Source organism: Chaetodon trifascialis, chromosome 8 (genome assembly GCF_039877785.1).
Source record: "Chaetodon trifascialis isolate fChaTrf1 chromosome 8, fChaTrf1.hap1, whole genome shotgun sequence".
NCBI classification, from domain to species: Eukaryota; Metazoa; Chordata; class Actinopteri; order Chaetodontiformes; family Chaetodontidae; genus Chaetodon; species Chaetodon trifascialis.
In genome coordinates this window covers 10,835,021-10,858,331 of record NC_092063.1, presented here as the reverse complement: position 1 = coordinate 10,858,331, position 23,311 = coordinate 10,835,021, and the positions used below count along the sequence as shown (strand labels likewise).

The 23,311-nt window shown below is 42.9% G+C and overlaps 1 protein-coding gene across 1 annotated transcript in view; it reads left to right on the top strand.

Annotated features, from left to right (window-relative positions):
- samd10b (sterile alpha motif domain containing 10b) overlaps nucleotides 1-23,311 on the top strand; it is a 47,245-nt gene that overhangs the window by 7,126 nt on the left and 16,808 nt on the right. The window contains exon 2 of the mRNA XM_070968499.1: nucleotides 12,896-13,080. Within this exon, the coding sequence (XP_070824600.1) occupies nucleotides 12,896-13,080 (185 nt within the window). The remainder of the gene's footprint in view (nucleotides 1-12,895; nucleotides 13,081-23,311) is intronic.

Sequence of the window (23,311 nt, the reverse complement as noted above, 5' to 3'; positions counted from 1 at the left end):
TCTATTTTTCTGGTTTCCTCTCAGCTGCACTTCATTCTCACGTCCATCTCATGCTCTTATTTTTTCTGCGACGTTACTCTCTCTCAGCTCTCTCTTGTATAGTATATCTCTATGGATTTACATTAAAAAAAAAAGCTCCCTAGTCCCACAATCCTTTGCATGCTCATTAAAAATGTGAGATTTTCACTTCACAGACTTTTCCCTTTCTCCCTCCCAAACTCACTGAGCCCAGGGGAAGCTCTGACTGAGCTATGCATGTAGCAGCCATATGGCGCTATCATGAAATGTCTCATGCCATGGCAAATATATATCGCAGAGATTTAGATCATGCTGAGACTATTTGGATATTTATGAGTAGTTTAATGTGACACGCGGGTTCCTGTTTGCATGCACATACAATCTGATTCTCTGCCTTTCAGCCACAAATGAGAACTGACTCTGATTTTCTTGATGTCACAGCCCCGAAAATGTCCTGGAGGCTGAGCAGAAGAGATCGCTTTTAGCCTAAATGTAACCCACTACCTCATGCTCCCCCCTCCTGACTTCCTATTAAATGATTCATTCTAAGAAAGATTTTGGGGCTAAGATGCCAGTCAGTCTCTTATACAACATCTACTGATCATATTTTACATATTTCCTAGCTTGGATCTCCAGACCCGTAACTTAAGCTAGAATTCTTCTTGATATCATTGTTTTCCCCTTTTCTTTTCTTTGGATTTGTGGATGCTTTAATCCTTAAATTTGGCCTTTAACTTCCTTTATCAAGTGTTGGGAAGATAGACTGTGACTCTGTGTGCTCTTTGTGTACAATAATGCTCTTTTTAGTGTCTGCACCCTTTTGACCTGATTTTGTTGAAATCCACTGAGACATGTGGCTGCGGTACCTTATCCGTAGATTAGGAGGGATTTGTCCCATATAAGTGGGAGATGGAGGCAGCGGGATGTGATTGCTTAAGTTCTGCATTGGTCACAAAGGCTGTAGGACTGAAAGACCTGAAAAGCTTGTAGTGATACATGTATATCCATGTACATTTTGACTCTGTACATGCACCTGGGGCACAGAAATAAACAGCCTGTCAGCATCTCAATATATTGCCCTAAAAGCAGCTATTTCTTCTCATTCCACTTCATGTAGTTTTATCTTGTCCTCCAGTCCTGTAAAGATGCTTTTATAGAACTTTGCCTCAGAAATAGTTGTTACATTGAGCTTGGAATGACAGACGTTAAAGTGGTAGCAAGTCCAAACTATTGTCGCGGGAGGCAGCCGAGGTTACAGGCCTGTCAGTCAGAGTTAGTGGGGGCGGGCTCTAAACTGTCATCCCAGCGTTTTGGTCTCGCCCTACATATCAGGTCACTGGTGCTCTGCAGGCTTTGGGCCTTGGCAGGAGCAAACACACGCACATACTTTTGCACACATAACTCAAGCTACATACATACATGCAGTCTGTGCACTCTGTGTACATGCGCACGCACAGCGGCACTTGCGGGCTGAGTCACTAACTGTGACACAGAGAAAGATTTTCAGCTAGCTGGGAATAAAAACTGACACAGCTCACGTATTGAGTATGCAAGAATCTCGACGTCGGGAATGAATGGAATGAAAAGCTTTTCAAAACGGATCCGCAGAGATGAGACAGATCTTTCGAAACTTTTTGAACTGGTTTAGAGGCCTCCGTAATTGGTGACAGCAAAGTGCAGTTACTGTACAGCAGGATATCAGGAAGGATGGGCTTGAGGTTCACCTAATTTGGCTGAAAGTGAAATAATTAAGGGTTGGATAATAAAGCCCTTCTCTCTTGTCTTCTCTCATCGAAAGTGAAAATGGCCCACAATCAGCCAGTGCATTAATATGAGCAGATGTAATGGCACAGACGTGTGTGTGTGTGTGTGTGTGTGTGTGTGTGTGTGTGTGTGTGTGTGTGTGTGTGTGTGTGTGTGTGTGTGTGTGTGTGTGAGACATAGAAAGAGAAAGACGGGGTTGCTCACGCATGTGCTATTAATGTCTCATTGTTAACATGATGTGTCTGTGGGATAATTGGAGTGTGTTTAAGTGTGTGTGTGTGTGTGTGTGTGTGTGTGTGTGTGTGTGTGTGTGTGTGTGTGTGTGTGTGTGTGTGTGTGTGTGTGTGTGTGTGTGAGACAGTCCGTACATGTGTGCAATTGTCTGTGACATCTGAGTAGCTGGGTGATAATAAGGACATGGTTCAGTGGAGTGGAAGAGAAAGTAGGAATGAGAGCTGGTTTGGCACCGCCGTGTTGGAACAGAACTGCTGAAATTGCCGCGGCACTCGCCATGAGAAGTGGCAATGTCAGCATTAACAAGCAAGTGCACGCACAGGTTGACATGGACGCACACACACTGAGGTTGATTAATTGATTGGTCTGTAAGAAGAGCCCAGAGCAGCCTCTACTTCACTGTGTTGTCTATGGAACATCTGGCGTCATTAGAAGTCAACATTAGGGGAGTTATCAATAGGGAGCTAATAGTGTTTGAAAACCTGACATTGATGGCCGCCGTGATGTATTTGCCACAGCAAATGGGTAAAGGAAGCCATTTCTAAATCACCTAATTACGTTGACTATTACTGTAACGAGTGTTTTCCAAGAGATTTACTGTTGTAGCTGTGGGTGTTTCAGTCACACTAATAAGTGTTAGGTGATGAAATTCACAGAGAAACAGAAAACATTTGACGCTGGCTCGATATGTAGAACAATATGAATGTTATTTGTGTGCATTGAATTGAATAATAAATAATTTCCATAATAAATTTATCTGTGACAGTTTTTTTTTTCCAATTAGTCAATCAGGCTTTTATTATAATTTTTAATATAGTACCAAAACAATTTTAACTGGCAGGTATTTTGCTGATTCTGCCAGAGGGAGTTAAAGAAACTTTAGTTTTTCTTGAACCAAAGTAGTGTCTGTTCACATGAGTATTAAAGGAATATTTCAACATTTTGGGAATACTCTTTGTTCACTTTCATACCACTCTCATGTCTGAAGGAAAAATATAAAGCTCCAGCCAGGGGATGGTTAGTTTAGCTTTGCATTAAGACTGGAAACAGAGGGAAAGCGATCGCCTGGCTCTGTCCAAAGATTTAAAAAATAATCCCACAAATTTGCAGGGCAAGTATCTCTAAAGCTCACTAATTAGCACATTATCTTCACCTGCTGGCTCTAAATTCACATTTAGTGCGCAGACATAAGAGTGGTGTCAATTTTCTCATAATTCCCCTCAAAGAAAGAAAGGGATTAACGGTATTTCCCAAAATGTTGAACTGTGCCTTTAAAGGGAAGTAAAGGTAGAGAAAACCATGAGGAAATCAGTAGAGAAGGCGTAAGAATAAGAGGAGATATGAAGACAGTGTGAAAGTGTTTAAAGTAAAGGATTAAGAGGGAAAGAGGATTAGAAAGCTTCCTTTGGGATCTTTCGGCCTGGACAAGAAGCTCCTGGTGGGACTTTATGTGTATTCATGTGTGTTTTTGTCTGCATGTGTGCATAAGGGCTACAAAGAGCTTTGATTTGCTTCCTGTTTCATCCCAAACTGCCCACTTTGTACCAGCTGCTGTCTGCTATGTTACCTGACAGCACAGCCTCAGGAAACCATGTGAGTGAGCAAGAACAAATGTGTGTGCAGAGGAGGGGTAATTGGCATGTCCATCTGACTGAAAGGCCCGAGCGAAGTGGCAGTGCAGGAGTGGAGCTGATAACATGGCAATTAAGCTGGGAGAGACAGACCCCCAATCAGCACAGCATGCTGCAGAGACCCGCGGAGACCCACAGAGACAGTGAGGGCTGCAGGGAGTGGATACAGACACAGGGAGAATGGGCGAGTGCCCCCAGGTGTGAGCTAATTTGTCTCGCTGTTAGACTGAAAACAAGGGAGCTCCTGAAGGGCTCGTACCAAACATGTCTGACTGTATTGCGCACACATACCATTCCCTCTCCCACCGAAGACACCTGCTGCTGCTGCTGCTGCTGCTGCTGCTGCTGCTGCTGCTGCTGCTGCTGCTGCTGCTGCTGCTGCTGAGAAAACCTTAGTTTTGTTGCATCTCTTTCAAAGTGCACACTTTAAAAGGAAGAAGAGTGCTGGCAAAGTTTCGGGTTTACATCTTCTGTTGCTTGTTGAAATAAGGAAATGGAGCAGAGTTGTTTTAAGTCGGTGTTGCAATGCTCCTCTCAGCTGTCTCAGTGGTATTGCCTAAGCCTTTCTGTGTGGCCCCCCGCCACAACCTTTGCATCTTCTACCCACCTTTCTTCTTTCTTTTTCTTCTCTCCCTCCCCTCCGGGAAGGATTAGAGGCAGCCTCCTGGATCACATCACATGGGAGCACAACAAACTTTCGAAACTTCAAACTGCTGAGAAATTTTTCATTTGGCTGACAGAAGCACCACCACCACCACCACCACCACCAATACCTCCAGCAGCGCAGCCGCCGCCATCGAGTTGCTGTTTCTAATCATTCATGCTGCATACGAATCTACAAACTTACTCCCTGTTTGCAATTTTCGCTCCCTCCCTGTCTATCTCAGCTTCCAATTCATTGGCACATTTCCCTTCTCTGTCCCCTGTGCTCTTCTCTCTCTCTCTCTCTCTGTTTACCTCTCAGCTTCTGTGGAGCATTAACTTTTATCTTTTTTTTCCACCAGCTCTCCGCCCATTCTATAAGCCTATTTCCTCCTCTTTTTCATCGCTCTTTATTTTCTTTTATCCCCTCATCCTGGTCTCTTTGTGTGCATGCAAGGATGGTGTAGAGCAGATTATCAACTAACTCTCACAACGGTCATTTATTCACTTCATTGTTTGCAAACCCCTCGGTGCTCAATAACCTTTGTGTTTGTTTGTGCAAGTGTGAGTGTGCATGTACTTTTTGTGCTATCGACTGGTTGTTATTTTTGACACGCTACATTGCTCAGACATTTCTTCTCTAATATGTCACAGAGGTCTATGAGCAATGATACACATGCGCAAGCAAAGCAGGTTACTTGTGCGATCGTCATGGTTTAAGGACACTCAATAAAGTATTGAGTGCTGAAACCCTCCACATCCCATCCTCTCACCAGGCCACAGCGTGAGAGCACCACATCGATTTACAGACCACATGTGACAATCGCAATGAACTGTAGTCCATTCTCATTACGGTAGTTGGATTGTGTGCGAAGTTGTGCACAGTCTCCATTCGGTGCACTACGGCAAGTTTAACCCCTGCAGATGGCGGCGATCTGCTCGTACGCTAAGATTTATATCCATGATCAGCAGACAGAGTGTGGTGGATCCCTGCCGGACGGCCTTGCAGGCTATCACTGAAGGTATTTCTGTTGTGAGCTCAAGGAACTAGCATGACGTGTTCTGCTTGTGTAAACTGCGTCTTTAATTCGAGTTCAGAAAAAAAGATAATGGCAAAAACCTGTTTGATTGCCTGAATCACTTTAGAGTTCATTAGCAGGCCATCTGGCTTAGAGCACTTGGTTTCAAATGATCACCTTAAATTGCACTTGAAATCAAAAGATTAGATTTTGCTTTTGAAACGCATGCAGACATTTTGTGATAACCTGCTAAATTACTTATTTCCTGCTGTTAATTCAGTGTGTGCCTTTATCAGGGCAGTGGATGGAAGATGGAAATGGAGTATTTCAGAGCTTTAATATTTTGTACCCAAACATCCGTTAATCCACTCAGACAGATCATTTTGCCACTCAGGGGAACAGCTGTAAACAAACACTGAATATTTAAAAAGCCAATCTTGTCTAAGCCGAGAAGTTGTGCGCTTCTGTTCATTTCATTCCCCCCATCATTCTGGAGTCTTTCCAGGAGAATACAGAGGAGGACGGTCCTCATGACAGACCAACTGTGAAGACATTTTAGATCACAGCGTGTATTGAGATTTGAAAGCTGAGGAATAATGTGTTATTTTTATGTGACAGCTCTAATGACTGTAATTCAACATACACGCATGAGCATAATGCTGACATTCTCTCAGTTTTACTGACACATGACGTCTTCAATTGTGAATCTGCAAATCAAAGAGTGAAACTTGGAACAGATGTTGAGTTTGATTGGTTAATTTCTTGCATTTGTCCTTTCATGGCACTCAACCAATCAAACCGGATACAATTTAGCCTAACCTGTGTAATGCTTGCTTGTGGATGCTAATGCCAGTGGGATTTAAAACTGTTTTAACATGCATAAAGTTGTGCTGACCTTTTAATGTAATTTTCCTATTTTGTGCTCTATCTCATCTGACGCCTCAATCCATTTGGGAGGTCCTACCAGCCTAATTTGGAAGCATTTGTCAAAGGTTCTCATGAGCTGTGCATGCTAACACATTCATCTTCCTGATTTTCTCACCAGTTATGCTGACTTGTTAAATAATAATTCAGCATCTCATGAACAAGATAATGCAAATGTATACAGATAGTATGTGCCCTTGACGATCTCTGGAAGTTGGTAGATCCACTGTGTTGATTATACTACAGATTCATTATGCAAGTGCAGCTGAGCTTGTGTTGCTCTTCCGTATGTGGATGGAGCACAGGGTCAAAAGGTCTAAATTACAACACATGAGTGCAGCAGTTTGGAAATATCAAATACTACCAAAAATGTAGAGGCTTCTTATTATGAACGATGCAGGAGTTTTGGTTACCCTACATGATTTCTGGTTTGAAGTCGGACATGTCGCATATATATTTCGTCTTGAATATTTAATGACATGCTTTTTTGGCCACTTGGGGGCAGCAGAAACAAGCTGTGAACCCATTGTTGACCTTTTTAAGTTGATATGACAAACTTGTTAGCAAGCGCTGAGTTAGCTCAACACTTAAGCATGAACACAGTTTGGTTTATGGCAACCTGAACTCTGTGGCTTTTACCCATTAGCTTCATCATCTGTAATGGGAAGTGAAAGGGACAATGTAAAGTCAGATGTTCCATTTAATTTCATTACATTGTTACATCATTTAGAATCTTTTTTTGGTTTTATCTACTGACTACAATGTAGCTTGAGTGGAGAATCAAGAACACCCTGGACAACTATCACACTACAAACACGAGACAACTGGTGCACATGTTAAGGCACTCAGTGATCTTTCCATTCTCCCACTTTGATCAAGCCTGATCACACCTCGCATCCTATTACTCGACCTCGTCCCTCTTCTCCTTCTCCACCCTCCTCCGCCTCCCTTCCACTCTGACATTCACCGAATTATCGATTGTCCCTGAGATCTAATCTGTCCTCCTTGTCATCATACGAGGGCTTGCTGTGAAGGAGAGACAACAACAGACAATCACATGATCTCATCTACTCATCATTTTTTTCTCCTCCTTCATTTCCTGAAGCAATTAATATTAATGTTCTGCTCTGAGGCCTAATTTTCCGTCTATTCTCTCCTCTGTGACTTGTCATCTTGGCCATTTTCCGCCTCTCCGTTCCTACATTTAACCCAGGCTTCATTCCATGCCAGACCCTTGTATCCGATCTCGTCGTCTGTGTCATCCTTCCTCTTCCTCCTCTTGTGTGAAACATGTAGTGAGTTCCTTTGAGCAGGAGTGGACATGACAGCCAGTGGCCTCGGGTGGAGGAGTTAGGTGGACTGTGTTTGTGTGCCTGCCTGTCTGTGTGTGTGTGTGCTTTAGCTTAAGTGATCTGTAATTGTATGTTCTCTGACACAGTGATGGATAATCAATAGTTCTGTCTGTCTCTGTGGAAGTGCAACAGGGGCCAGAGAGGAGAGTTAGAGAATAAAAGTCATCCTGTCCTCAATGTTAGACCTTCCAGCCTTTTTCTTTTCTTCATACCACTTCCCGAAGAGAGGAAGCCAAGGTCAAAGTGGTATTTCTCATGCCAGCCTTTGCGGTTCTCTGCTCTGTGCTTCCAGGGTGCAGATGAACCTCTACAGTTGCTCGCAGACTCTGAACAGAAACTCCACCTGCATTCCGAGCTACACTTTGCATTGTAAGCCATAATTGCCCTGCATTTTAAATCCAGCATTCAGCCTCCATCCACATGGCTGCATATACAGACCCTCTGCAGCTTTACTCTGATCCACTGGCATAGACGAAGGCGGACAGGGATTATACAGATGTGTGGATACGCGAGTCCTCATGCTGGCATCGTGAGTCACATTCACGTATGCATAAGCGTGCCGACAACGGCTAACACACAATCATACGCGCAGATTTAGTTGGCAGTTCCCTCGTTTGTGTCCTGATGAGAGTTGGTGTGTTGTTATCTTCCATCAGTCTGCATTGTGGATGTCCATTGTTTACTCCCATTCCCCTATCTGCGTGTTCCCGTGACGCTGATAGTTTGTGAGAGGTAAACCTCAGCCCCAGCCTCTGCGACAGTGTCTCATGTCAGAGCGGGTAATAGACTGCAATGCATCATGGGAAAAGCCCCTGGGGTTCTGGGTTTTATATTTATTTTTAAAGCTTCAACCTGAATTCTTCTCCCCCCCCTGCTCTTTCAAAATGGAGTAATTTCATGGCTCATTCCTGGGGTTAAGACCGGGTCTGATGGAGTGGAAGAGTTGTAAATAGCCCTTCGCTTTACACCCGAACTATAGGACCAGCAAATCTGGATCATTGGTAGATGCACTTGACATAGTGGGAGTTGGCAGCATTGGTCTGTTTGATGCTATATTTAGGACTTCAGGTTTAATGTGTTACACAGGCATGAAATCACTGCATGATGAAGTTTCACCCCTTTGCAGATTACAGAGGAATGAGGATGAGTGTGATTTTTTTTTTTCTCTCTCTCCTCTTTCATATAAAACTTGGACTGTAAATAGAAATTTTATCTTTGAGTTGAATGAGAGGTGCTCGGCGGGGAGGGAGTTGATGCCAATATCATGCTGCTGAAATGCACCATGGCACCCTCTCTGTGACGCCTGAAATAAAGTGGATTAGCCAGACCACTTGCCTCATCCTTCATGTGAGAGGCGAGCACACACGCGAGCGCCCTGAAGTTGATGCCAAGGTTATGCAAAAATCAAACTTCTACAAAAAGCCTACACAGCAAAATAGTCCACACGGAGTAATTTAGATGCTCGCTTTTAGAGTCAAATGAGTAATGTCCAGTGATGCCATGTTAATCTACTGGGGGATTTGGCTTGGAACGACCTTCCAGGGTGCCGTACCTAACAGCTTAATTACCTTTTCAAAAGGGAATACCTCTGAGATTTAGCAGCCACTCAGCACAGCAGATATGCTGCTCAGTCAAGAGGAGGTGATATGAGGTTACACTTCACTGGTCTGAGTCGTATTGACCTACCTACCCTCAGCACACACACACTGACACACACATAAACACCTGTCCGACACTTTGCCCTTGATTTTGGCACCTCTACCACCAACAGTTCCCGCTCTTTCCCTCCACCTCTTTTTTTTACCTCTGTATGAGGCTGAAGTTACAGATTCCTGAGCTGTTAAAATCGCACTACATATCTTCTTATTTCTTTTTTGTTCACTGACTGTAACTCAGAAGACTCATGCTTTTTCGCTTTTCACCCTGCCTCCCTCCACCCACCCTCCATCATCCCCCGTCTTCTCTCTCCCCTCCCTTGACTGGAGGTGATAAAAGTCGCCGGCAAGGACGGCGAGAGATAATACAACACCAGAGACAAATAAGATGGAGGAGATTTGGCTGTTGTGCAGGCTGATCAAATGCATGTTGAGACAGGCATGGAAAGGTGACAGATAACCCCTCCTACTAAGCGGTAAGGATAGTAATCATTTCAGAACGCAAAGGTGCATTTAAAGACATTGAGCTTTAATGCAGCTAAATCCTCCCATTCGGTGTCATTTAGAGCATATTGCATTTTCTTGGAGCTTTATGACTCTAAAAGCAACCAGCATATGCATTTGTTTCAATGTCATTTCAAAAGGGACGTCAGCAGGGAGGTGTGGATATTTAATCGCTTTTAGCTGATTCTAAATTCTCAGCCGTATCCAGTGCCAGGAGGTTAAGCCGACCGAGTCCATTGAAGCTTGCGAAATGAGCGCTTTGTCTTCGTTTTATGGCTGCCGGAGGTGGCAAGGTGGCAAAGATTGAGATATCAGTGGAACTTGGAAGTCATGATTCTGCATTTCTTCATCTTCACATAAATGTCTATAAAGTGTAGGGTGGTCTCTGTCTAATAATTGGAAAGCTCAGTCTTTAACAGCTTGTGAAATTAAGCTGTTTCGTGGTCTATTAACGTGTCTCCCTGCCTGCTCCCGGAGCTCTTTTGCCTCGCTACAGTTTGATCAGTTTATTGTCAGTTTGCATGGCTCTAGAGCTAATTTACAGCACCTCTCTCGTTCTCCTTGTCTGTCTTGCTCTCACTTTTGCACTTTCTCTTGTGTCTCTCTGTGAGATTGGCAGGTCTTTAGGGTTGCAAGGCGCTTAGCTTCCCACGTTCCTTCCTCCTGTCTCCTCCCCCTCAGTCTGACTGGCAGTAATTACATCAGGGCTGGGCTTGGTTTGTCCCGACGACCCCGAAGACCTGACAACCAGAAAGAGACAGAGAGAGAGCGAGAAAGAGACAGAGAGGGAGGAAGAGATTAAGGGAAACAAGACAGATCCTGCTGCATAAGAAGATACAGAAGCAGCAACATATAGAAACAGGGGAAGCGGGAAGGCAGGGTAAGAAGGCGGTATACGATGGGAGAAAGGCAGAAAAGGTTACACATCACTGATTCCTGACAGGCCTTTGTTTCATCTCCACCCTCTTTTTCATTCCTCCATCATGGCTGTGTGAACTCTGTATTCAGCACTGCTCACTTGAACAGACGCCTGGGTTGAGAAAAAATGTTTTTTTTACCCCCTCCCACTCCTCTCAAAGGCAACCAGGTGTTTTTCACACAAGCTGGCGTCAGTGGTCTGTTGTGCTCTTCTAAAACACGAATAGTCTGCCTTGTAGGGCTTTTCCATTGGCAATTTTGACTACTCAGTCAAACCATGCTGCATTGATTTGTGTTTCCATCACCTGTTTAAATGCACCGAATCAAGCTGGAGATGGACCATCTCTGGGGTCAAGTAGAAGCGTGCCCAGCTGCCTCCAGGCGGGCTGCAGTCATGTTCAAGGATGATTCAGCGCCATGTGTGAATAGCCTCCACTGCTATTGACAGACAGACTTCAATCCAGTTTCAGACAATACGTGGTAAATGTCAAGTGAACAGCCTGATAATCCACGATGATAAATTGCTGGCTACCAACAGTCGTTGCAATAGTAATAAGCACTAAAGATGGAGCTGCTATTGAATGTCTTCAGTTTGAGAGAAGTGCGTCATCAGTTAAAGACCTTCGGGCAGGTAGCCCTGTTCTAATGGAGATGTGAGTCCCTGCCTGGTGGAAGGACAGACATGGTTTTGATTATTTGAACAGCTATTTTTTTTAACAGCATATATCTTATACCATATCTTCACACCTACTCACCTCTCCTTTTCAGTAAGAAGCATGGGCAGACAGGGCCTGATTAAAGGGCCAAAAATCACCTAAAGGAAGCAACATAACAAAGAGACGAATTGATGAACACACTGGAAAAGACCTTACATAACTTTAGTACAACGTTCAAATGAATCTGTCTCTTTTTGTCACCAAGGAGGACGGAGGAAAAGAAATTAAGAAGTCATTTGTTGGAGATTAAACAAGGCTTTTCTCAAAGAATTTTCTGACATTGTTCTGTTGTAAAGAGACTTTTTTCAGATTTAAAAGTAATGGATGCAACATTCATTATGCCTCGTTCTACTTTTAGCTCTTTCATCAAAAATTCTATTTCCATCTCAATGACTGGGTTTACATGCACACGTGAAACAGGGGATTTGAGAGAGAAATGTAGTTCAGGTAGGAAATTGGAGACATTTTTACGCGCACTGCAACCTCGCAGCTTGTTAGTATAAGCAATGATTTCTACCCGAGCATACTTTTGAACCAATGCTGGCATATTCAGATTATATTAATGGTGTATGATGCTGCATCTTACAGAGTGTTTGTGGACTATAAAGACTCAAAGAGAGACCCTCTGCCTGCAACTGTAACTTATTCATTCTAGGTTCAGTTTTGGTTTGATGTTAAATTTAATTCTGTCGGCCGCAATGATGTACCATGAGTAATGATGTTTTCTTACATCCCTCCTCCACCACAGTCATACTTTGCTATGATGTTCCCTTCCACTGCCTCCTCTGCTGGGTCTGGCTTATGTGCAGTCCGATCCTCTTTTATCATTCACACTGCAGATAAATTAGTGCCCAGGTAAGGGGCACAATGGCTGTATTTGTCCCCTTCATAATAAACCACAGCTGACCCACACAGTGGCCTCTTTAACTTGACGTGAACTACAGAAGATGCCCTGTGGCTGTCACAGATCTGCACTCTGACCTTGCATTGACAACTTGTCCTGCTTAGCTGTCTCATAGCTAACTCTCAGTCCTGAGAGGAAAGGAGGGAAGGATAGAGAGGGAAGAGAAAGAATCAAATATTCATGATGTAGGATTTAAATAATCTAGGACTAATCTAGCAAGAGAGACACAATTCCAAAAATCATGCGCTGCTTCTGTGAATATGCACTCAGCATAATTGGAGATCACAGTGGAGTAGCACTGCTGCCCACCACCATCACCAAAACAGCCATCTGTTTGTAGCTGTATGAGAGTCAGTACACAAAGCATGTAATCTGGAGTGAACGTAGCCTGTTAAGCTCTTAGAGGATTATCAATTATTTATTTCGGAGGAGGGAGGGGGTTGTCTGTTTTTTTATTTTTATTTTTTGGTGTTCCTGTTGCTCAGTTAATAGACAATGCGTATGAAACCTTTTAAACAAAGGCAATACAAAGTGCTTATCAGTGTTCGTTCTGCTTGTCTCTTTCTGTTTCTCCTCCTCCTCCTCTTCCCTTTCCTCTATCTCTATCCTCTCAGCGGCGTCCAGCTTCAGCTTTTGCCGTGCCTCCCTGGAGCACACGGTGTCTGCTGAGGAGCTGAGCTACCAGCTGCCGCGTCGGGCCGGAGGCAGCAACCTGACCTGGCACGATGGCCGCGGCCAGAAGACAGCACACACACGCACCGTCAAACTGCTGCAGCAGCCCGGCACGGAAGGCATCCAGGTATAAAGACGTCCACACAAACCGACCAGAGGCCGTGGGGAGGAATGTTTTCACTGCATTTAAATAACTTTCAGATGTGTTTTTGCTTCCAAAATAAGTCACTCAGGCAAGAAGGGACGGCTCAGAATTGGGCAGGTTGGGGCAGAATGAACGTGGTAAGACAAAGAACGCATCTGAGGGCCAAAACACACTTCCACCATTGCTGAAATGCTTTGCCCATAATCTGTCACTGAATTTGGATTTTTCAAAAGGAATAAATTCCAGCCACTGGGCAATCTAGGCAGCTTAGGAAAAGAAAACACGCCTTATTTTTGTCACAATCTATTTTGAGAGTTTCCACTCTAACCGCGTTTTGCAGTAGCTTGGGGTCAGTTCAGCCAATTCCACATTCAGCTTGTGTTTTTAGTGGATTATTTTTGTCATTCTCAGGCATAATGTGCTGGTGGAATGCATATTTTGGGCTATGAGTGAAAGATTGCTTTCAGTATTTTTAGCTGTTAGTATTTTGTCTTTTATGTTATTTGTGATCAGCTTTCAAGATTTTTCTGTCACATGATGAAGATATATGATGATATATATGAAGACACATAACAACTTTCATACTACAAAAAAGCTGACAATCTTAAGCAAAGTGAAATTCAGTAAAGGCTGTCTGATCATCGGCTTCTAGATGAACTGTTAAAGGCTCCAGTCACATGCCTAATAAAAAGATATAATGAAATAAAAGTCTAATTAGTTTTATTCCATTTATTTTATTTCTGCACACTAAGATATAACAAGACTTTTTATAGACATTATAGAGACATCTCTGGCTCATTATCTCAAGTACAGCATTACTTATTTTATGTTTTAACATAAGTTCTAATTAATAGTACAGTTCACTTCTGTGTTAAATTACATCAGAGTGAAATATTTTCATGAAGTAATTTGAACTTTTTTTGAGTAGCTTAGTTGAGAAAACATTATTTCCCTTGAGGGGAGCTTTGCTGTAATTTAATATCGTCCAGTGTGAATTAACTGGTAGCTCAAAAAAGCAAAGTATTTTCAAAGCAGTCTCTCTAACTATATGAGAGAAAGAGTGGTGTGATGAAGCTGTCCTGACTTGGGTGGGGGAAAAGCCAGATCAGGCAGATAATCTGTTGTCATCAGAGAAGCAAGAGGCAGCATTAGTGCACCAGCAGCAGAGCTACATCTGTAGCTGTCAAATCTCTCTGGTAATAGGAATATAATTGTCTTATCCTGTACATGATGTTGGCTGGTCTCACCTGAGCGTCTGGTAGATAGCACCAGAGAGAAACTGGTTATGCAACAGAGGACTGGTACAAGAACTGTTACCTCGCTATTTGTGATGTAACGGTGCTTGTACAAAGGAGCACATACTGCATAGAAAATAGACTTTCAGAAATGCACAGATAATACTGTCTGTCCTATATGTCTAAAAATCTCATTTATTCTGCAGATGTTTGCTTTTCCCCAAAGCTCCGCAACAGATTTAACAGAGCTCACTGGCATGAACACTGGATATTGGTTGGGGAGAAATGGCTGCTTGGTGGCTCAATGTCTCAGCAGCATAATGTAAGCATAGCAGCCAGAGCATCATTTACTTCCACACATCGCTCTTGTACAAAATGGAATCCCATCTGTGCAGCACCAGAGAGGCAAAACAAAGAGGAAAATAATCTATTTTAAGGCATTCGCCTGTGTTTGACCTAAAACAGCCTATGACACAACAGCTTCCTTCCTGGCTCCTATTCCTCACATGAAAGAAAGCAGATAGCCCGGTGGAGGTCATTTGTTTAGTCTCCTCACTGCCTTTAAGAAAGTTGGCTCCTGTGAGCCTGTAAGATGTACATATGCACTGTAAGATTGTTCAATAATTCATAAAAGAGTGCCCCCTCAGCTATAAAAGCTATAAAAGGCTTAATAAAAGACGAGTGGGAAGCTGTTTCCATGTGATTACACAGAGACTGGATAATTAAACCTCCTCTATACCATGAGAAGTACGGCTTATCATTTCCTTGTGGCAACAAGCCTCTTAATGCATTATTCAACAACTGGGAGAGCGGTCCAGCTCTCTCTGATGTGTGTGTGTGTCTGCGCATTCACAAAAATTTTCAATGTCCGTTTGTGTATTTCAAAAACCTGTGTTCTCAGGCCTGCATGTGCGTGTGCATGTGTGCGTGTTGTATGGATTGGTGTTTGTGTATCCACTTCTCTCAGGAGTGATGATTAGATTATTCTCCATTACTCTGGCTCCCTCATTATAGCTGATGTGTGCACAGCCAGTTAAGTGAAACACAGCTCAGCTTCTGTATATGGGACCTGGGGAAACTTTCTTATATGTTTAATGAAGCTAATATAACACATTATGCTCTCCTATGCAAACTCCTGTGCGTGCATGCACACACACGCACAAACACATGCGCACACAAATATGTTGATTCAGACTAGACAGACAGACAGACAGACAAGAGATAGTAACAGCAGGGAGGTCATAAGCCTTAGATATATATTGGTGTTGCATGCGTGCACAAATCTTTCCCAGAGATTCCCTCAGCAGTAGTGACCAAATGTAGAGCCACATGAATGGATGCAGATGTTCCTATTCCCCTTGTACATGCAAATATATATAATTGTTTGCCCATTCACAATGTAATTTTCAGTGTTTATTGCTTGTTTTATTTGAAAGAAGAGAAGAAATACTGACAAGGTGGTTAATTTTTCAATTTTTCAATTTCTAGCCTTGAAAGAGTAACAAAACTGAATAAGGCTGATTTCTACAGCGGAGCCGACGAAATGATTTGTTAAAATACGCGTTATATACTCATTTGTGTTGTTTCATTGCTGCAGGTGGACCTGTATGCAGACCTATCTGCTAATAGGATTTTTCCAAATAATGACTCATTGTGTAGCTGGCGCACCCTCTGTGCCATCCCTGAATTGGCTGTTGTTTGGGTAGCCAGATGGGGTGAGGGGAGGGGTTTGTGGGTGGCTCATTTTGCTGTCTGACACACAGCTTGTGGGTGAACCTTCAGATGAGACTGGGGAATAGGTGGAATAACAGAGACACAATTTAGGAAGTTACAGCCGCCACTGTGCCTTCTCTCCTGACATCAGAACTAAGCCTTTTACAGGAAGTAAGGCCCTTATTCACTAATTTGCCATGCTGGGTGGGCGAATGAGAAAGACCAGCCTGTGATTATTTTTCCCTCCTCATTACAGAACACAGTGGCTGACCTTTTCAGCTGACACCAACACAAAGCAGTAAACTAACAGAGAAAAAACACACAAATATACACAAAGCCTTCAAACTATGACCACTCCTTAAAAAGAAATTAATAAGATACATTCTCCATTTTTATGGTGGTTTTATCCAGTTAAGCTCATTATTTTAGCCACTGTTTGGTTTAGTATATGGAATCCTCCATTAGTTACTGCTGTTGTAATCGCCCTGCTTGCCTTGCTTTGGTAATTGAAAAGTGCCACTAAACTAATGTCAGCTCCACCGAATGTGCACTATTTTGGTGACATCAACATAGTGTCGGTATGTTACTCTGTACATAAGTATATCATAATATCTTAGAGTATGGCTTATATTGTTATTGTGTTAACAAATGTTGAATTGTAACAAGTTAAGCTACTCACTGTTTCAGGACCTAATAGATTTTGCATTGTAGTCTACATTTATCTGCAATGTCAGTCCACCACTTTGGTCCAGACTGAAATATCTGAACAGCTATTGGATGGACTGAGATGAAACTTTGTACAGACACTCATGGTCCCAAGAGGATGAATCATACTGACTATGATGATCCCTGACTTTTCCTCTAGGGCCACCATGAGATTCACACTTGTGGTTTTAAGTAAAGTGTTTCAACAACTACTGGATGGATTGCCATGAAATTTGGTTCAGACAGTAATGATCCCCTCAGGATGAATTCTAATCATTTTGACGGTCGCCTGACATTTCATGTGTAGTTCATCAAAACTAATAGCACTCACCCTCTGCTGTCTTCTGTGTTTAGTGGTGATTAGAAATTATTAGCATGCTAACACAATAAACTAAGGCAGGTGGTAATCATTATATCTGCATATTAGCATTGTTATTATGATCATGTTAGTCTGCTGACATTTGCATTAGCTCAAAACACACAGGAAGTATTGCCTCACAGAGTCAGGAGAACAGCTGCACACTCTTAGTCATGTTGTTTGGCCTTTTTATTTAGGATCATCACCCAAGAAGATTACCTTTCATATTATCTTTTTAAGTCATTTTTTAATCGATTTCAAATTTAGCAAGTGTGGGCGGTGGAGCAGCTGTCACTGATATCAATAGAGCCATTGAAACGGTCCACACTGGAAAAAACAACAGCATTGTTCAAAACCTTAAAGCAACTTGACTGACAAAACCTCTTGTCATGCAGATAACGATTTTCCTCTCTCAGAAGGAAAGGCGAAAGTAGCATGATGCCACAAAACCTCTTCGGGAGGAGGTCGGGTGGGTGGTTTGGCGTACAAAGTGTCTAACTTTGACACCAGTAATTTGCATCCCAGGAACAGGCAGCACTGGCTTCTTGTTGGTTTTCCTGTAACCCTGACCATCTGTAGCTTTAACCTTAAAGTACAAGTGTTTGTTGGAAGGCAGTGACAAATTACATTTATTGTTGGAGAGACTTTTTGGAAGCATTACCTTTGTGGCTGCTAGTGTAGTGATGAGTGCAGTGGAGAGCAGAGGTTTGAAAGACACAGCAGAGAGAAAAATAAGAGAGCCGCTGGGCAGTGAGGCAGAAATGCTTCACCCTGTATTGTCCTTGTCCTGCCACTCAGTGATGTGTCGCACTGTCCGAGACACATGTTTGACTCATACTAAATAGAGAGATTTGTGAAAATCCCATCTGGCTCTTTGTCCTCCCACTGAGAGCCCGCTCGCATTCGCATGACTGCAAGACATTTACAAACTGAGAGTCCTGAGGACGACCAGAGGCAGAGTTGTGCGAAGCTAACGGAGGCTGACAGTTCGCACACCCACACACACACTCTCTTGCACGGGAACAGTCAGCAGGACACTCAGAAATGTTCACACATAAACATTTTCAGAATCACACTCAGACACACATATGCACAAGGCTAGACCGAGCAGTGGGAGACACAAAGGTGGTAAATGATGCAACAGAAGCTGCCAGGGACAAGGGGGAAGTTTCGGTGTCACTGAGAGGATAAGATGAAACGAGAAGTGGAGGGGAGAGAGGTGCAAAGGAGATTATGAAGGATCATGTGTCAGGATCTGTCAAAGTCTTTGGGATAGGGGGAGACAGATTGAAGATCTGATTCTATAATGACAGCAGAGCAAGCGATAGATCGGTACAGTAGATGGGGAGATAGAAAGAGAGAGTTGTTCGGTTAGACAGCAGAGCATGCAGAGAAGATAGAGGAGGAGTGTTTAGTATCCTGTGGAGAAATAAAGTGACAGCAAGAAAAGATGCAGAGCAGAGAGGAGATGGCAGGTGTGAGCTACAGCACATGGCGTGCAGATTAGGAAGACTGGACATAGGCTCACTCACTCAAATACACACACACATACACACATTTTTACTACTAATTGGTGTAGCATCATTGATCAATCTCAGGCAAGGTGTGAATGTGGAAAGACAGAGGCAGGCATCGGAAGAGAGGTGTTGTCGGTCACAAAGAGTGAATTTTAAGGATTCCCCACGCTCCCCTGACTTCTGCTAATCCCCGATTCAGACATGCTGTGAGACAGGGCACATACACATACTCACAAACACACACACACACACACACACACACACACACACACACACACACACACACACACACACACACACACACAGGCACTTTAATGGACAAAAAGTCGCTCAGTGCGCAGAAGTCGAGGTAGAGGAAAGATCGAAGGGAGGAAACGAGAAACAGAGGACAGGGAGGGACAAGGGAGTCAGGCAGGCGGAGGATAAAATTTATGAGGAGCAAGTGGGGGAGTCGGGGTAAGAGAGATGATAGAACAAAGTAAGCAGGGAAGGACAAATAAGCTGTTCGAGGTTGCAAACAGAATGATCAATAGAGAAGTGCACAGAAGATGTATGTGGAGTAGGAAGAAAGAAAGGATCTGAGGAAGCAGGAAGACAGGGAATGAGACAGAGCTGGAAGATTGATACCATATCTGCACACCAAATGTGAAGCTACAGCCAGCAGCCAATTAGCTTACATCTTAGCATAAGGAGCTAGAAACAGCGAATGTGGTTATGGCCACAAGGTACGAAAAACTCCTCTTACTAGCACCTTTAAAGCTCACTGTGTTATATCTTGTTTGTTTAATCCATGCAAAAACAGAAGTGTAAAAATGACAAGTTGTGGTTTACAGTGTCTTCCTGCAGTCTCCACTGCTTTCTTCATAGTAACATCATTTTTTTGGACAGATTAAACAAACGAGACACTACAACATGTTAATTAGTGAGCTTTCGAGGCTAGCTGTTTCCCCCGTTCCCAGTATTTACGCTAAGCCAAGCTAACTGGCTGCTGGCTGTAGCTTCATATTTACCACACAGACACAGACAAGAGTGTTATCCTCTCATCGAACTCTAAGCGAGAGAGTGAATTTAACCCAAAATGTAAACTTGAATGAAGCAAAGTCAGTTATTTTGATGCTAACCTTATATAAGGACCTGTTAAAGATGCTCAACTTTGGCTTTCTGCCCCAGCCATTTTGGTGCTGACTACAACATACGACTGCATATCCATTACCTTCCCCCTCTCTCTCTCCCTCCTCTCTGTCCTCCACCTCTCATTAGACTTTGGCTCTATATACAGCCTCCACTTTGCCTATGCCTCGCCTTTCCAGCAGCTCCATCTTCCCCCTCCTCTCTTGTACGTAATGAATGAGGGAGCTCCTCCCGGTGGACAGAAGTAGGTCTCAAGAGGAGTGGGGGAGGTTGGTAAAGGGTGAACGGGGATGGCAGAGAACTGGCCAGAGGAGATACAGTCTGATGGATGGCCGAAAAGCGGTGTAAGAAGAGCGAGAGAGTAAGGATGATGGGGAGCTATCATTCCATTTCCCTTCTGTCTGGCTTCTTGATGATGAAGGCCGTTACTCACTCAAAGAGTATTCCACTCCCCCGCACACAGTCCTCCCTTTGTTTTCGTCATTCTTTGTCTGTCTTTGTAGTTCATTCACTTTTTCACAGCATATACGGCAAAGCTGAAAGGCTGTCAACAAATGTGACTTCTAAAATATTCAATAATGAATCATTACAGCTTACGGTAACACTTTATATTAAGGTGCACATATTTGCTGTGAACTAGCTTCTTATTAGCATGCGTATTAGTAGCATATTGCCTAAGGGTTAGGGTTAGGTTATTAAGATCATAATTCATGTATAGTAACTTCCTTACGTAGTCTATCAATAAGCAGTAATTAGGAGGTGATGGAGGGAAAAACACTACTGGATTAGTAGTTGTAGAATATGGTCATACAGAATAAGGTTTTAATAAGTGACTAATGACTAAAATGACTAGTAAAGAGCCAATATCAGCCAAACTAATACGCATGCAAATAAGCAAGTAGTTAATAGTGAATATGTGTGCCTTAATATACATTGTTGCCCACTTACATGTAAAGATCTGAATCTGTTTTGCAGATTTGTTATGGCCACTAAATGGTGTCTCAGTGGATTTAAGGTAATTTATATCCTCTGTGATGATGTAATGCCATATATCTTAGGAGCTCTTAAAGATAACTGCACTATTTGTGTTCGGGTTGATTTATGTTTTAACATCACGGAGCCAGCAGCTCTTGTTCTCCTCTCCTAAGTGCAATATACATTGGCAGCATCACATGTGTCAACTGACACCTACAGCACGCACCAAACGTACCATACAGAAAATAGAGGTAGTCACGGTGGCAGTGAGTATTATAAATTGCATTTTTTTCTGGAGAGCTGAAGTGTGTCAGTGTTGAGGAAAAAGGACTGTGGTGTATGTTACTGTTATTATATATCTCCTGCTGAACCAGTCACATCATTTGGACAGAACTGTACTGATCATTCTTTGGTTACACAATCGTCTTCAATTCAATGTCAAGCACTTTCACAGTCCCTGCTTCACACTTCACCTAATATGTTTTCTGTTTAGAATATCTGCATTTCTTGTTAAATGACACAAATGACAAGCACATGACAAAAACTAAGGTGCCCTCACCTTAATCACTTACAAACCTATAAGCGTTTGAACATGTCTATTTCCACCCAAATGACTTTTTATGTCCTATGGTGCCATATTTTAGAGAAATAGTTTAGCATGTGGGCAAATATGCTTATTTCTGTATAGTAAATGTGATGCTAGCGGCCAGTTAGCTTAGCTTGGCATGAAGACTGGAAACAATGGGAAACAGCAAGCCTGGCTCCATCCACGACCAGCGAGGCTAGCAGTTTCCAGGTGTACCATCATATTTACTGTACAGACATCATTGTGGTATCAATCTCCTTATTTTTCTCCTGGTTAGGTCAATGAATGAATCAGTGAATCAAAATATTAGCAAAAATGCGATATGGCGATATTGGAATGGCAATTTTTTGATAAAGGTCAAATGTGTCACAATATACAAATTATATCTGAAGCACTGTGGTGCTACAGAGATGCACCAACCTACATATCATATTCTCCAGACCTAAGGGAATATGCTTGTTTGGTACAGACATTAGCAAGAATCACATTGTATAAACTGGTGACCAAAATGCCAAAAACTTTCCTGTTTGATCCTGAAAGTACAAGCAGGTCCTGTTGCCCTTGACTTGATGTAGACAAAGATCTGTTTGTCTCAATAAAGTTAACATACTTAATGATTGTCCAGGCATTTGCAGCCTCCACTCACTCCAATATTTACTCAACTATGCCAATATGAGGACTGGGGAGACGATACTGACTAAATCAGCAGGACGGCAGCTTCACAGTGGGAACACATTACGGCTATCCACAGACAAGGGAACATTTTGATCCTCTTTCGTCCGCACTCAGTCATCCACAAGAGAGAGCATTTCCACACCTCTCCCAACTCAATCACAATTAATGATGGGGTGTGAGCAGTAAATTTGGGGTATTAAAATGCCTTCAGCGCTCCATTGAGTCAGGGTAGAAGTATGTGTGTAATTAGGAAACAAGCAAACATGCTGGAGCCGAGAAATGGAGTTGTTTTCAATTAAGGCCAACAAAGCAGAACGCACTTAGCTGGTGGACCAGCCAAAACTTGATAGGGCTGATTGGTGCTTAAATTGACAGGAGGAGATCTCATTACAGCAACAGGCAAAGACGTAAATAGTCATAAACCTGTGTCTATCACAAATTGAGACGTGAAGGTGTTCTGGGAGCCGGTCCTTGTGTCATTAACAAGAAGCGGCAGGGAGAACATTGGATATTAAGCAACAAGATTGTGTGCAAGTTGCATTTGTGTGTATGACATTTCAGCATACATAATCCCATTAAACGCAGTCAGTTATGGAGTGGAACGTTTGGCAGCAGTTCTGTGTTTTTCTGTTGAAAATCAGCCAAAGCCTTTGTTGTGGAGTTGGCTCAGTCAGAGCATGAATGAATGGATTAGATATGAGAGTGAGTCCCATAAGACAGAGAGGGAGCTGAAGGGACAAGGAGTGGTTGTGCTTTTGGCCCATATGAACTGGTGGTGACTTTATTAATGTCTGTATTAATTCCCCGCACATAGCCATGACACACAAAGCAAAGCCTGCTGTCTGACAGCATTCGGGGTCGGAGGAAGGTGCGTGAAGAAGGAGACAGAGAGAGAAATAAAGATGTGTGTGCACATTGTTGAAAGATAAAGATGACAGAATCACACTAATGTAGCGCTGACTGCATAATGAAGGCGCCGCTGTCAGAAAAAATTACCTTTGGAAAAAGGCCATACCAGCCACAATACTGCACGACCCATGCTGGTAGAAATAATAAATGGAATGTAATTACCATATCAAGATATGCTGTTGACAGAAGGGTGAAGTGCCACATGTGTGAGGCAATATGGTGATGCAGTGGAAATAGCAGCTTTACATTCGTCTCTCTAAATGAGGGTTGAGAGGTGAAAAACTGGGTGCTCATTTTAATCAAAAGAACAATGTCTGTTAGCCCTGCAAGCTTTTAAACCTTATGTTCACTGTTAATTTGGGTTACATTTAAGCTCATTATGTGAATTTCGTTTGCTTCACACAAGGCA